Genomic DNA, 15,187 nt, shown 5'->3' with positions numbered 1-15,187 from the left:
ATCATTGGAAAATGAAATGACGTAGTACAAGAGAATGAAAAGGTGAGATAGAAAAGCAGTAACCACAGAAACCGGTGGGAGTTTAGCCTCTTCCCAGCAACAGCAAACCTATAGAGAACACACCTATAGCAAACCTGTGGAGAGCACACCTATAGCAAACCTGCAGAGAGCACACCTATAGCAAACCTGTGGAGAGCACACCTATAGCAAACCTGTAGAGAGCACACCTATAGCAAACCTGTGGAGAGCACACCTATAGCAAACCTGCAGAGAGCACACCTATAGCAAACCTGTAGAGAGCACACCTATAGCAAACCTGTAGAGAGCACACCTATAGCAAACCTGCGGAGAGCACACCTATAGCAAACCTGTGGAGAGCACACCTATAGCAAACCTGTAGAGAGCACACCTATAGCAAACCTGAAGAGAGCACACCTATAGCAAACCTGTAGAGAGCATACCGACAGCAAACCTGTAGAAAGCATGCACAACAACACTCTGTAACACACAATTGTTAGGAGCTTTTACTTGTCCAGGAAGAAACAGACATTTATCACAACTTTGGGCTTTTTCAGTTAAGTAATAAATTATTAAATTCCATTTAAATTTAATTTTCAATAAATTAAAAGATAAGGATGATTGCCAGGTGGTGGTGGCACACACCTTTAATCCCAGCACTCGGGAGGCAGAGGTAGGCAGATCTCTGTGAGTTTGAGGCCAGCCTAGGCTACAGAGTGAGATCCAGGAAAGATGCAAAGCTACACAGAGAAACCCTGTCTCAAAAAAAAATATATATATATATATATCAGTTAAAGCAAAAAAAGAGCTATTTTATCTTCCAGTCGACAATAGAGAATATAAAAAACTAAAACTTGAAGCAGGTGTGAACTCACGGCAGTGTGACAGCATGCACAAAGACCTGTACAAGCTCAAACCAGACAAAAGTCCAGCATGGAGAGGGGAGGTGGGCATCAAACACCACCCCTAACAAGGAGCTGTTGGCAAGTGATAGCTCCTGGGAGATGGAGAGTCAGTTTTCTTTATGGTGGTAGCTCCTGGTAGGTCAACCATGCTTCGGTGGATGGCCACACATCCAAGAGTATGTGGGCAGGACAGATTGAACTGGGGGGTTTTGTTTTTGTTTTTGTTTTTTGTTTTTTACAAAATTGGGTGGGCATAGAAACAGAAGTACATCTGAAAAGAGTCGGGAAAGAAGAACAAATATAATCAAAGTACATTATACAAAATTCTCAAAGAACAAATTAAATGCCGAGGAAAGAGAAAGAAAGAAAGGATTCAAAGTAAAAGAAAGGCCATCAGCTCTGCTAGGTCCCTAGCCACCTAACTTCAGACCTGGGTCTTCATTAGCACTACTCGTCCATCGCCAACCATGCTAGGTTAGAGTGCACAGTGACCATGGTGCTGGTAATATGCTCCTTGGAATTGAAAGTCAACAATAAAACTACCTTTGAGTCATCGCTCCACAGGCATCTTGGGCAAGCTTGCCCACTTTCTGAGTCCCCGGCTTGGTTCAGCCCTGACTATTGTCCCTTTCCCACAGCAACATTATAGGATTAGAAGAGAGTGTGAGAGTGTTGGTGAGTATGAGGCTGTAGTGACTGCTAAAAAGAAATAAAAGAACAGCAGGGCCAACTCCGCAGGGAGCAGCGCGGACATGAAGAACTAGCAACACAGACAAAATGTGTACCAGTCACCAGGATTGTCCCGCGCCGCATCTGTGTTTTTCACCTAGTGAACATGAAATAAACAAGTGGATACAGAATACAAGTAGCTACGGAACTCAGCGCCAGGCACGTAAGTGTCTAGGGAGAGAGATGAACACAGCCCAACACATGAAGATGACATCATGACACAATGTCGAAAAGTCGGGCATCCTTGAAGGGAGTGTGCACACTGACCAAGCAGTGCTCATCAGGAATGTGAAGTTGGTGGGTCGTTGTATTACTTATTTTTCTATTGCTGTAATAAAACACCATGGCCAAGGTAACTTACAGAGAAAACATTTAATTTGTGCTCAGTTTTCAGAGGGCTGAAGTCTGTGATTCCAGAGCAAAGGCAGAGCTGAGAACTCATTTCTCAGACTTCAAAGCAGGAGGCAGAGAAAAGCATGATGGGAATGGAACACCAAAGCCTGCCAGTGACACACCTCCTCTAACAAGGCTTCCCAACCGTTCCCAAACAGTTCCACCATCTGGAGACAAAGCATTCAATCATACACAGGGGTTGTTCTCAAACCACCACAAATTTTAAAAAGAAAAGAAAGAAAAAAGTTCATCAATGTACTATAACACTAAGTAAAACACAGACCACATGATCATCTCAACAAGACAAAATATTACACAGAACTTAAACCTTCTCATGATTACAGAAGCACCAAACAGACTAGCAATAAAGGGGGCTTCCCTGGGCACTACCAGGCCCGGAATGCAATACCCACAACTTAACGGCAAAGTCCTGGAAATGTCCACTAAAATCAGTAACACAACAGAGATGGCTGCTAATTAGGGAAATTAATAAAGAGAAATACAACTCATCTAGAGTGGGAAAACTTGGAACTTATTTTTCAGATGATAGAATCATATGTACATAAAGTAAACAGTCAAAAACTATTATACATAATAAACAAGTCCAATCTGATCACAAAGATCAATATATAAAAATTAACTTCATTTCTATATGATTATAGCCCATGATCAATCTACAATTAAATTTAAAGATGTTAGGTAGAAAACAAGAGTAATAAATGGTATTTGCATCTGAATCTTATTTTTCTCTCCTGTGGATGTGTAAGTATGTAACACACACACACACACACACACACACACACACACACACACACACACACACACACACACCTATACATACTCTGGAAGAAATACCCAAGAGCTTCCATAATGGCCACTGGGAGAAGGCTCAGTGCCTCAGAACTGTCATGATTTTTTTTTGTGTTTGCTCACCCCCTCTCCCCCTCCCTTTCTCTCCCATCTGTCTGTCTGTCTCTCTGTGCCCACCCCCCTACATGTATCTATTTTGTTGTGATGTGGGTCGAACCCAGACCCTTTCTGCCTCTGAGCTACAAGCCCTCAGTTTTGAAATTTGCTAACTGGGGCTGGCTTCAATTCCTGCCTCAGACACTGAGCAGCTGGAATTACAGACCTCATGGCCACACCTGGCGTGTTTACTCTATTTCCCAAAATAATATGTATTATTTCTTTTTAAAAGCTGGAAAAAATGAAAAGCATCCAGTAAGAGATAAATGTCTCTAGAGTTATAAAACAGTAACTCCATTAATTCTTTTGTATTTGCAGGTTATATTTCCATAAATTACTGCATATTGTGTAATTCCTATGAAACACAGACTGTTTTATCATAGCCAAACTGTATCACATAAGTCCCAGCTCTGATCCTCTTCTTAACCTGTTCCTGATCACAGTTAACACAAAAGTACCAGCACTGGCACAAGTCTGTACCATGAGTGGTTTATCTGTGGGACATTGTTATTGGATCTTATCCCATCTACTTCTGTTGCTCCCTTTAATCTGCTTGTCCTTGAGTAAAGCATTCTTGCCATTCTTATAATTCACAAACTTCATTAGCAAAGTTCAATAATAGAACTAGATGTGTAATTGGAATCCTATGTGCTGAGAAGAACAAAAATGCTGCAACTTATTTGAGATAAATTTTCAAGTTGGGTTTATAAATCACTTACAAAGAAATTGAGCAGAACTAAAATTATGGTCCAACTGTCACATTCCTACAGTGTGACCACAGTGTGCTCAGGGCCGGAGGCCACAGCAATGAGTGTTTGCAGACCTGAAAACTTTGCCAGACCATCAGGGACAAATATCCTCGCCAGCCAGATATTAGATCAACAACCATTAAACATAATCTGAACCATCTTCCATGGCCAAGGCTCAAGAGCTGAAATCCAAACAGTCGCCCTGCCGCTGAGTGTCCACGTGCTGCACAAACCCCTAGAGACCCCTGGGAGAAACCCAAGGGCCATGCAGAGGACAGCAGCAGAGCTGAGTGGCCGACAGTGGAGACCTGCCTGGCATTTATCCCTCTTTCCCACATAACTTGCAAAGCTGTTTGCTCAGGAAGAGTCTCTCCAGGGTCCCCTACTGCTCTGCACCTACACATGTCACACAGTGTGGGTTTTCAGAGGACTGCGTAGGACTTCAGTTGTGCACAGATCTGACTCACGGACCCCTGGATCACTCACACGGCACAGTTGGCTCCACTGTGTGCAAAACTGGTAGGGTTTGCTGCTTGTCCAGCAGGACTGTTCTAAGATGGGAGATCAGACAGAGTCCCGGGGATGGTCTCTGCTCCCTCCCTCCTTCCTTCCCTTTCTCTCTCCCAAGGCATTCCATCTCTCTACTCTGTGCAGCAAATTCAAGAAAAGAAATGCTTCTGTCACCAAATTTTCCATGTCAGAGAAGTTAAGTTCTATGATTTAAAAATTACATCTCTAAACAATATTACAGGTTTCTTTAAGGAGCACATGACCAGACACCACACACACACACACACACACACACACACACACACACACACACACACACACACAGCCCTCGTTGCTGAGGTCGGCAGTGTTTCTGGACCCACAGTCTGCCCCAGCTTTGGTCTCCTGCCTCCCCACACAGCTGTCACCTCGGCCATAGCACTCAACAGGCCAGTCCTTACTTTCTCTGCTCACATATTCATGGTTTGTTCCACACGAAGCTCCATGGAAGATCAGATCCCATGTCTTGTTAGCTCTGATTTTCAGCATAGTTAAATGAGGTATCTCCATTTTGTACCTTAAGTGACTTTCTCATTTATGACCTTCCATCTCCTGTATTGTTGTTGACTTTCTGCTTTCTTGGCTTCCTCCCACACGCAGACTCCACTTACACATGCATGGTAAAAGCTGGGAAGCAATATAATTTTGTGGAATCAAAAACAATACTCAAGCTCCATCTTTTTCCTACGGGAGTCCACCCATGATGGTTCTTTCTCTAAGCTTTATTTTGAAGAAAAGGCCCCTGTGGTGTGCACCTGATGGGCAACAGGGGCTGCTGCCCACAGTGACCAGCAAGCACTGTGGACAGGAGAAGGACCCTTCAAGTTATCTAGCACTTCCTTCCAGAGGGCGGGAACTCATGCACTGTAAAACAATGCTCACACCCTGTGTTTTGCTCTTCTGCTGTGGTCTAGAGTTGACATCAAATGAGTTGATGGGAAATCACAACAGGCCCATGTGACATCAGGGACTGTTTTGCAAATAACTGACAATTATGCCCCTCTCTGTGCAGCTGTGTGTCTAGACAGAGCACACATGACCTGTAATGACTGATCTTAACATTGGTATGCAGATCCTGGACACTGGATTGCAAACTGTTTTTCTTTCCTATGAAAATATTTAATAATATTTCTTTAGTCTTAAGAAAACTAAACCATGCCATCTTTATTTAAAGTTAGAACACAATGAATCAAATAGGAATTACACACTTTTAATTTTAATGAAAGTGAAAAATTCTAAATAACTGTTTAAATCATATGAACTTCATTTTTAAATAATGTTTGCCTCTTGAAAATTTGTTTTGATAAAAATGTTTTCTGTATTTTTCTGTTTTATATAATTATCCTTTATTTATTAGTGATTTGGGAAACAGAGAATTAAGATAAGATGAAACCTGAAGGGAGAAAAAAAACACCAAGAGTGGGTGAAGTGGACTCCCATAGGACACAAACCAACACAGGAACCAGCACTCACAGTACACCTATTCCAAGACCACGTGGACACAGCTTCACCAGGGCCACTGTGTGGCCTCATTGCTAAGTTTAGTGTTGCACAGGAAGTGTTCTCACAGCTGTAAATAGAGGAAGAGGCCTGCTCCATACGCCAGCTCTTTAGAGGAGACTTGCCGAAGAGTCAGCCTATCTGCATACCCCACACATGATGGTCAAACCACTTGGATCCATTTTCTCACGTCAGAAAAAGCTCAAGGGTGTGTTTTTTTCTATCTTGATGTAATACAGGTGTATTTAGTGGGATCACAGTTAAGTGTCTTCTTTCATAACGTGTTAGTTGGTGTGAGAATTCCAGCCCTTACTCTGACAATACCTCAGACCAGGCCACCAAGGGCAGATGGACACACCACAGAGCTGTAGAGGGATCTGCATAGAAGAGGTGCAGCATTCTGACAGAACTCAGCTAAGGTCTATATCACATGACATCTAGGACCTGGGAAGTCTGGAGGAAACAGGACAAAAACAAGTATATGAAGAAGCTGGGCCAGTACTGAAGACTCATCAGCATGAGCTGGGAGACTATAAGAGGAGGAAGTTATGGAACACAGGCACAGCAGTGCAGATGACCTGCCATAAGATCTGGATATAAGGCATTTTCAATTAGTGATTGATGGAGGAGAGCCCAGGCCAGAGTGGATGGTGCTATCCCTGGGCTGGTGGTCGTGGGTTCTCTAAGAAAGCAGGCTGAGCAAACCATGGGGAGCAAGCCAGTAAGCAGCTCCCTCCATGGCCTCTGCATCAGCTCCTGCCTCCAGGTTTCTGCCCTGCTTGAGTTCCTGTCCTGACTTACTTCAATGAAGAACTAAGATCTGGAAGTGTTAGCCAAATAAACCCTTTCCTCCCCAACTTGCTTTTTGGTCATGACATTTCACTGCAGCAATAGAAACCCTAAGATAATGTGTTTAACCCAAATCACAGAGACAATGATGACCCCCAAAGAACCACAAATCTCCTTCTGGTAATAGTTCTCAAAGGCAAAAGTGTGTGTGAGTGTGTATGTGTGCACGTGTGTGTGTGTGTGTGTGTGTGTGTGTGTGTGTGTGTGTGTGTGTGCATGCATGTGTGTCTGTGTGTGTTGCTGAGTGTGTGTGTGTGTGTGTTGCCTGGAGTATGTGTGTATGTGTGTGTGTTGCCTAGCATATGTATGTATGTGTGTGTGCATGTGTGTGTTGCCTAACTGTCCTGATGCGTACTCTAGCACACTGCCTACAGGAGGAGAACAGGAAAGAGTGGACATCCTTGTCTTTGTTTTCATCTGCCTCTCACTGCCAACTATGATGTTAGCTGTGAGTTTTGCACACATCACTTTAATGGGGTTAAGGTCTGTTCCAGTTTGTTGATGCTGTTAAAGGTATCAGGGGCAAGTTTTAAAATTTTACCAAATAACTTCTCTCTGTCTATTGAGACAATAATTTTTTTGTTTTACTTGGCTGATGCAATATATTATATGTATTAATTTTCCTTGTTAAATCAGTCCTGCATTCCTGTAATAAATCAACTAGTTCATAGTAATACATAGTAATAATCCTTTACGTATATTATTGAATCTGATTTATTATAATTGCTTGAGGAGTTTTGCACCCATAGTCATAAAAGATATGGTCTTAGTTTTCTGTTCTTTGGGTGTTCTTTGGTTTGGGAGCAGAGTAATCCCAGTCTCAAAGAATGATGCAACATGCTCATCCTCTTTGGTAGACTGGGAAAATGTGGGGAAAACCAGTGTTTGTCTCCAGAGCTGTGTATTATGACAAGCAGAGAAGTTACTCTAGCTAAATGTTTCTTGACGGAAGATTCTAAATTACTAATACAATCTCTTTACTTACTGGAAATCTATTAAAATTTCTACTTATTCTTGATCTTGGTGACTTGAGTCTTTCTAGGAATGAGTCCATTTATCTAAGTTATTTAATTTACTGTCACACATGGCACATATGTTCACCTATAATTTCCTTATTTCTGTAGGGTTGGTAGTGATGTCCCCTCTTCATTTGTAACCTTGATAATTTTAAGTCTTCTCTCTCTTTTATTGAGAGCACTCTATTTTATCTTTTAGTTTTCTACTTTGAGAATTTCATAGCCACTAACAGCTAGATATACAAATTTGTCAGGCAGGTAAAATATGAATTATTTATATTATAATGACATTTTAGCCTAAATATCTCTTCACCTCTCCTCTGAACTACTTAAAGTATAAATTTTTAAATAAATGGTTTATCCAGAAGTAAAGAAATTTTTGCGGGTAAAACAATAAGCTGAACTATACGATACAGCAGTAGCAATGTTAGCTCAGGCTTGTGGGGCCTCTGTGGCCTCAGCCCTGAGAAGAACAATCTCCAAATGCAATAAGATGATTAAAAGATATCATATGACCTCCAGGCATTCAAGTGTTCAAGTGGAAAGTAGTACTATCCATTTTAGAGCTCACCTTCCCTTGTCACAATTTTCTGTAAAACTCAAAGGTTTATTGCTACATTTCTTTGGCCAAACAATTAAAAAGCATTGGGTCCATATAAGAATACCAAGAAGTGTTTCAAATCCTTAAGTTCAGCAATGGGGGGGTGGGAATAGGCTCATCTACTATAAATTCTCCTCCTCCTTTCTTTTATGATCTATTATAAATCATAGAAAACCAAAGACAAAATGAAAAAGCAATAAAGAATGTCCAGTACTTTACCTTATCCAAGGAAATGAGGTTGCACTCTGGCCCAGATGGACTTAATAGGGCTTAACCCAACTGTAGATCAACTTTAAAGCTCACTTCAATGACTAAGTCATGCACCATTTGCTGTGCTCACGACCACCCACACTTGAGAACTGTCTAGCATTCTCTGAAGTGAGCATCCTGCAAAGCCTAGAAGGTCAGAAAAGGGCCACAGAGGAGGACAAAGGTAACTTTGAAGGGGTCTTTGCTAGTATATAGACTTATGTGGGTTGTTGGTAAAGAATGAAAGTAAGTATCTGGTACACTGCAGTAGGAAATGCCAGTGCTGAGCCACTGCCCCAGATTTGGTACCGATCAAGCCCAAGCAAGCCCTTCCCACATTCTTTAATTTAGAGGAATTAAGACAGTAACTGCACACACGACTAAGGGATCACTTTACAGAAGCATGCCCAGAAGCTGCAGCATGCTTGTCCAATTTCAGCCCTGGAAAATATTAAGTTCTGCTCTGTGCCAATAAAAAAACAATCCTAAAAAAGGGTAAAACTTGAAGTTCTGGGACAATCACTCACATAAAGGGAAACCTTTTGTGGTTTCTAACTATAAAACTTGCTTCTTTGAGAAAGGGGGGTTGTTTTAGGAAGGCAACTGTAGTATTATACCAGGGCCAATATCTACCATGCAAACTGCACACCAGTGCATTTAGAATATCATTTTTCTGAGCCATTTAAGTCCCTGTTGGTCCAGATTTCCATTTTCACTCTAAGGGCTGGAAAGCATCAGTCATTAAATATTTGCAAGAATACATTTTCCAAACTACGTCAACTGTTTTTATGAACCTTGATTCCAACTGTGGCCACAATAAATTTGGCTATTTGTAGATATCTGAGGTCTCCCAGCTAATTGAGAAACTAATAATGAAACTGGTCTTGTTCCGAAACAACTACTTAAAACATGAATATGCTAGGAAACATGGACCTCACCACCCTTCCAGGAAGATCAAGCACATTCACACAAAAAGTATACATTGGATTCTTTTTAAGGCAAGCAATATTCCAAGCTCTGGGATTTTTGTAGTTGGGCCACAAAGAGTGGTCTCAGTCAAATCAAACACAATCTGAAATACCACTGAGGATCAATGACATAGCAGTACAGATCCTTCATTTCCTTTGATATCTTTGGATAAATTAGGCAGAGTACATGGCTTAGTCTACATGCTAGGTACCTTAGGTCATGGAATATCCCCCAGTGAATATATTATATGAACATACAACAATGATTTCTATATGCTTATGACTTGTAGATCCATAAAATATAAACGTATTCACTATGCAATCCTAGTCTAGAGACATGATGCTAAACCTATCATACAGACAAGGATTCTAGTCACAGCAAACTCCAGCTGCTGGATAGAAAAAAAAGAGGAAGAAAAACAACAGGGAGAGCAGGCAGAAGCATGCCAAGTAGCCCAGAGAATGGCCAAGTTGGGTAATGGTGACCTAGAAAAAGTATCAGGAAGACTAAAAGAAGAATCTGGACTATGTACTAACACTATGGCCAGGAGTATATAAACTGTTTCTTAGTAAAGTTATTTAAAAATGGGTCCTCATTTTCTGTCAGTTGTCAATATTGATGAATTATTTATAAACCGAATTATATTTTCTTTAAAAAATATATATAGGGTTTGTAGGTGTTTCCGATAGAAGAAGATAAACATAAAACAAGATATGAATTAACACAGTTGAAGGCAGGTCTAGTCTCAGGATGCTCAGAGACCTCCATGTCAAACCATCAGATTCATGCTCACAATGTCTCCCAGTAACTGTTCAGTGATCACACAAAAGGAGAAATTTCTAGCAACAGATTTCACTTTCCTCAATCCACTTCCATCAGTAGAAAACCTCCCCGCCCCCCACTTCCCTGAGCTACAGTCCCAGAAGAGACTGCGTAGAGCATAGAAGCACAACTTGTTCATCATCAAGCTGGCCCCATTCTCTCTTCACCGTACCACTCAGGATCTCCAAGCTTGGAATCGTGTTCACTTATTTCACAGGAGGATCATGCATTTATTTGTGGGTTTTTTTGTCTACTACTTTTTCTTTTCCTTTTTTATTAATAAATTTGTTCTTTGACAATTTCAGACTTGTATAAGATGCATATTGCTCTCCCTTACCCTCTCTTAACTCTTCCCCATCCCTACCTATGCTCACCCCTTTCCTACAAATCTCTCTCACATATTCTTGTCTATTTTGTTTCATTTTGTGACCCATGCCTTTAATCTCAGCACTCTGGAGGCAGAGGCAGGTGGCTCTCTGAGTCAAGACCAGCCTGGTTTACAGAGTAAGTTCCAGGACAGCCAAGGCTACACAGAGAAACTCTATCTTGGAAAATCAAAAAGAAAATAAAAGACAAGGGCTTCAAAAATAGCAATTATTAATATGTTCAAGGACCTTAAAGAGGATATGAATAAACCACTTCGTGAGGTCTGTGTCAACACAAACAAACAGTGGAATAAATAATGAAAACAGTTTAATACATGAAAGTAGCAATAGAATCACTAAAGGTAAACCAAACTGAGAAAAAATGGAAAGGAAAATTTTAAGAAGTCAAGCAAAAACCTTAGAGGTAAGCCTCACCAACAGATTACTACACATGAAAGAAAGAATCTCAGGTATTAAAGACAAGGTAGAAGAAATGGATACCTCAGTCAAAGAAAATTGTGGTGGTATTGTGTTCCCCAAAATATTGTGTAGCCTAATAAACTTATTTGGGGTCAGAGAACAGAACAGCCACTAGATATAGAGGCGAGAAAATGGTGGCACACACGCCTTTAATCCTATCACTTAAGAGCCGGATCTCTGTGAGTTCAAAGCCACACTGGAAACAGCCAGGCATGGTGACTCACGCCTTTAATCCCAGGAAGTGAGCCTTTAATCCCAGGAAGTGAGCCTTTAATCCCAGGAAGTGAGGGCAGAAAGCAGAAAGATATATAAGGCGTGAAAACCAGGAACTAGCCTGGTTAAGCTTTTAGGCTTTTAGCAGCAGTTCAGCTGAGACCCATTTAGATGAGGACACAGAGGCTTCCAGTTTGAAGAAACAGGATCAGCTGAGGAACTGGCTTGTTCTGTTTCTCTGATCTTCCAGCATTCACCCCAATATCTGTCTCCGGGTTTGTTTTCATTAATAAGACCTTCTAACAATTCATGCTACAGAAAATGTTAAATAAAAAAAAAAAAAATCCAGGCACAAAACATCCAAGAAATCTGTGACACTAGGAAAACACTAAATCTATGAGTAACAGGAATAGAGGAAGGCGAAGAAACCCAAGTCAAAGGCACAGAAAATATTTTTCACAAAATTATGTAAGGAAATTTCCCCAGCCTAAAGAAAGGAGGAGTCTATCAAGGTATAAAAAGCAAACAGAACACCAAATAGACATGACCAGAAAAGAAATTTCCCGGGCTGGAGAAATGGCTCAGTGGTTAAGAGCACTGACTGCTTCCAGAGGTCCTGAGTTCAATTCCCAGGAACCATATAGTGGCTCACAACCATCTGTAATGAGATCTGGTGCCCTCTTCTGGCCTGCAGGGACACATGCAGGCAGAATACTGTATATATAATAAATAAATAAATCTTTAAAAAGAAAAAAAAAGAAATTTCCCACAACACATAATAACCAAAACACTAAAGGTACAAAGAAAGAAAGAATATTAAATGTTGCAAAAGAAAAAGACCAAGAAACACATTAAGGGCAGGTCATTTAGAATAACAGCTGATTTCCCAGTGATGACTCCAAAAGCCAGAAGGGCCTGGATAGATGTTCTACAAACTCTTAGAGACCACAGATGCCAGGCTAGACTATTATACCCAGCAAAACTATCAACACAATAGATGGAGAAAGAAAAAGATTCCATGATAAAACTGGACTTAAGCAATATCTACCTACCAATTCAACTCTGTAGAAGGCACCAGAAGGAAAACTTCAGTCTGAAGAGGTTAAACACACCCAAAAAGACACAAGAAATAAATAATCTAAGAATAGTAAATCAAAAGTGGGAGGGGGACTCACACTTTCCCAACAAAATAACAGGAATCAATAAACACTGCTTATTGATAACACTTGATATTAATGATCAGTTACCCAATAAAAAGACAAACTAACAGACTGCACTAGAAAACAGGATTCATCTTTCTGCTTCATCCAAGAAACATACCTTACCATCAAGGATAGAAATTACCTCAGGGAAATGGATGGAAAAGGATATTCCAAGAAAATGGATTCAAGAAGCAAGCTGGTGTAGCTATTTTAATATCTGACAAAATAGATTTCAAACAAAAACTAATCAGAAGATATAAGGAAGGACATCACATACTAATCAAAGGAAAAATCCACCAAGATGATATTGCAATTCTTAATATCTATGCTCCAAACAAAAGGGCACCCATGTTTATGAAAGAAACACTATTCCAATAAAATCACATCTCACATAATTAGCGGATGACTTCAATACCCAACTGTTGCCAAAAGACAGATCATACAGCCAAAAATTAAAAAGAAAAATACTGGAGTTAAATAATGCCATAAATCAAATGGACCTAACATATATTTCAGAACAACCAAACACAAAAGAACATACCTTCTTCCCAGCAGCTCATAGTCAGTAGGGGTGAAGACTTCAGTCAGGCACCAGCTCCATTTCTCCCATGTTCAATGAGATATGTAAGTGTTGCCTTCAGCAACAGGGCCTGACCATCAGTTTGTGGAGAACAACCAACAACCAGTAGCCTGGGACGTCTGGAGTTTCCATGGGTCCCCTTTGGCTAATGACTCAAATAGATGTAATCTATTCCTGGGGCTGGACATTTCACTTGTGGTAAAAGACATCCATTTGGGGCACTGTCTCCCCCATTATTTGGTGACTCCATTTAGAATTCTTTTATAATGTATATATTTTAAGGAGCTCACTGAGTTATACATTTTATAATATCACACTACCTTATTAAATGTCAAAATACCACAGCCAGTAGCATCAACAGAAAAAAATTGCAGCTATCAATTGATGCAGAAAGAGTATTTAGCAAATGCCAAGGAGTATTTGTGATGGACAGTTTCAGCAATTTCAGAAGAATCGTTACCTCAACTTTAATACTCACATATAGTATCATGCTGGATGGTGTAAATTCTAGAGAGAAATAGACAAACGTAAGAAATGAAACAAATTAGAAAGGAAAGATACCAGCCCTACATGTAAATGATTACACAGGAATCCCCAAGAAGTCCCAAGGAAGTAAGGCAGGAAGGGGAAAAAGGCTTATAAGCTAGTAAGTCACCAAAGTCTGAAGACATAACACCATCACAGAAGAGTCGATCTCATTTCCGAGCACTGACAACGACTCTGTGGTCATTTTTGAGAATAGGATAGACTCTGCTATAACTTTTCAAACCAGAAAAGCAGATGGCTCCCCTGGCAACTATCTCTCTGCCTCCCTCGGGATTCTTCCTGAATTCTCAGATCACTGAGGAAGAGGGCTGAAGTAGCTACCCTTCACCTAGAACAATGGTTCTCAATCTTCCTGATGCCATGACCCTTTAATACAGTTCCTCATGTTACGGTGACCCTCAATCATACAATTATTTTGCTGTTACTTCATAACTGTAATTTTGCTACTGTTATGAATCATAATGTAAATATCTGATATGCAAGATATCTGATATGTGACCCCAAAAGAGGTTTCAACCCACAGATTGAGAACCGCTGATCTAGACTCATCTAAATGAGAGTTTCACGCCAAGCATGGAAAGTAGGGCATCGATTTCCCTGCACTCAGACCCTTGACCTTATTGTGAAGGTTCCATAACAAAAGCAAAGCTTACCACGTATCCAACAGGAATCTACAAAAAGGAACTCCGGTAAACTCTCCCGCTCTCTTGCTGCATGCCCAACAAAAACTGCTACACTCCAGTCCACCAGGCAAAATATGCGCTTTGCTAAACAGGCCCCTGGATCTTCTGACGTTGTAAAAGAATTAACTGGTTCCCTCAAAGCAAACACTTTGCATGGCTGAACCTGAAAGCAGTCAAGCTCCTAGGATAACAGCACTGACCTAAGCCTTAGTCCACAGTGGCCTCCTCCACCACTGCACTGGTTTGTATTTGGATTCTGCACAGATAGTAAGCTACAGCAGTGCACAGAGACTGTGTTTTCCCTGGGATGAAGGTCTGGGTGGAAGTTATTCCTGATTACATGCTGGGTACAATACCAAGGCAACCATCTACATAGGGACCTTCTCAAGGTACAGGGCACTTGGCAAATACCAGATACCCACAGAGTCCTAATATGTGGTGCATGCCTAGAGGTGTTGGCTGGATGGCAATCGCAGGGCCTGTGATCCACGGAAACAATGGATTCCAAGAACAGAAGACAGAAAACCCTTTCCTGTAGTGCGCACAATTTTCCTGGAGTTGGAGAAAGTAGCCCTCACCGAGGGTGTGTGCAGCACACTGTCCCCCACATCCTCACTTGCTGCATACTTCCAGGACCCCACTCCAAGTCAACAAAGTTAAATGTCAGTTGGGAAATAAAAGCTAAATTACCAAAAAGAAAAAAAAAAAAGTGAACAGGTAGTTGCTCCAAACTCCCAAAGCATTCAGAGCATCAGAAGTGCCTACATGGTACTTTCTAAAGCAACTTTACATATGAAGAAATT

At 40.9% G+C, this 15,187-nt stretch overlaps 1 protein-coding gene across 24 annotated transcripts in view; it reads right to left on the bottom strand.

Annotated features, from left to right (window-relative positions):
• Wdr27 (WD repeat domain 27) overlaps positions 1-15,187 on the bottom strand; it is a 218,310-nt gene that overhangs the window by 130,923 nt on the left and 72,200 nt on the right. Inside the window, exon 25 of one of the 24 annotated variants that reach the window (XM_052750745.1) lies at positions 13,634-13,662. The exons of the other annotated variants lie outside the window; for them this stretch is intronic. Coding sequence (XP_052606705.1) covers positions 13,642-13,662 — 21 coding nt within the window. The 3' untranslated portion in view covers positions 13,634-13,641. The remainder of the gene's footprint in view (positions 1-13,633; positions 13,663-15,187) is intronic. 24 annotated transcript variants of the gene reach the window in all.

This window comes from Peromyscus californicus, unplaced genomic scaffold (genome assembly GCF_007827085.1).
Source record: "Peromyscus californicus insignis strain IS unplaced genomic scaffold, ASM782708v3 Scaffold_22__1_contigs__length_63687245, whole genome shotgun sequence".
NCBI lineage: Eukaryota > Metazoa > Chordata > Mammalia > Rodentia > Cricetidae > Peromyscus > Peromyscus californicus.
The sequence above is the reverse complement of the archived record's forward strand: the minus strand, read 5'-3'. Positions and strand labels throughout refer to the sequence as shown.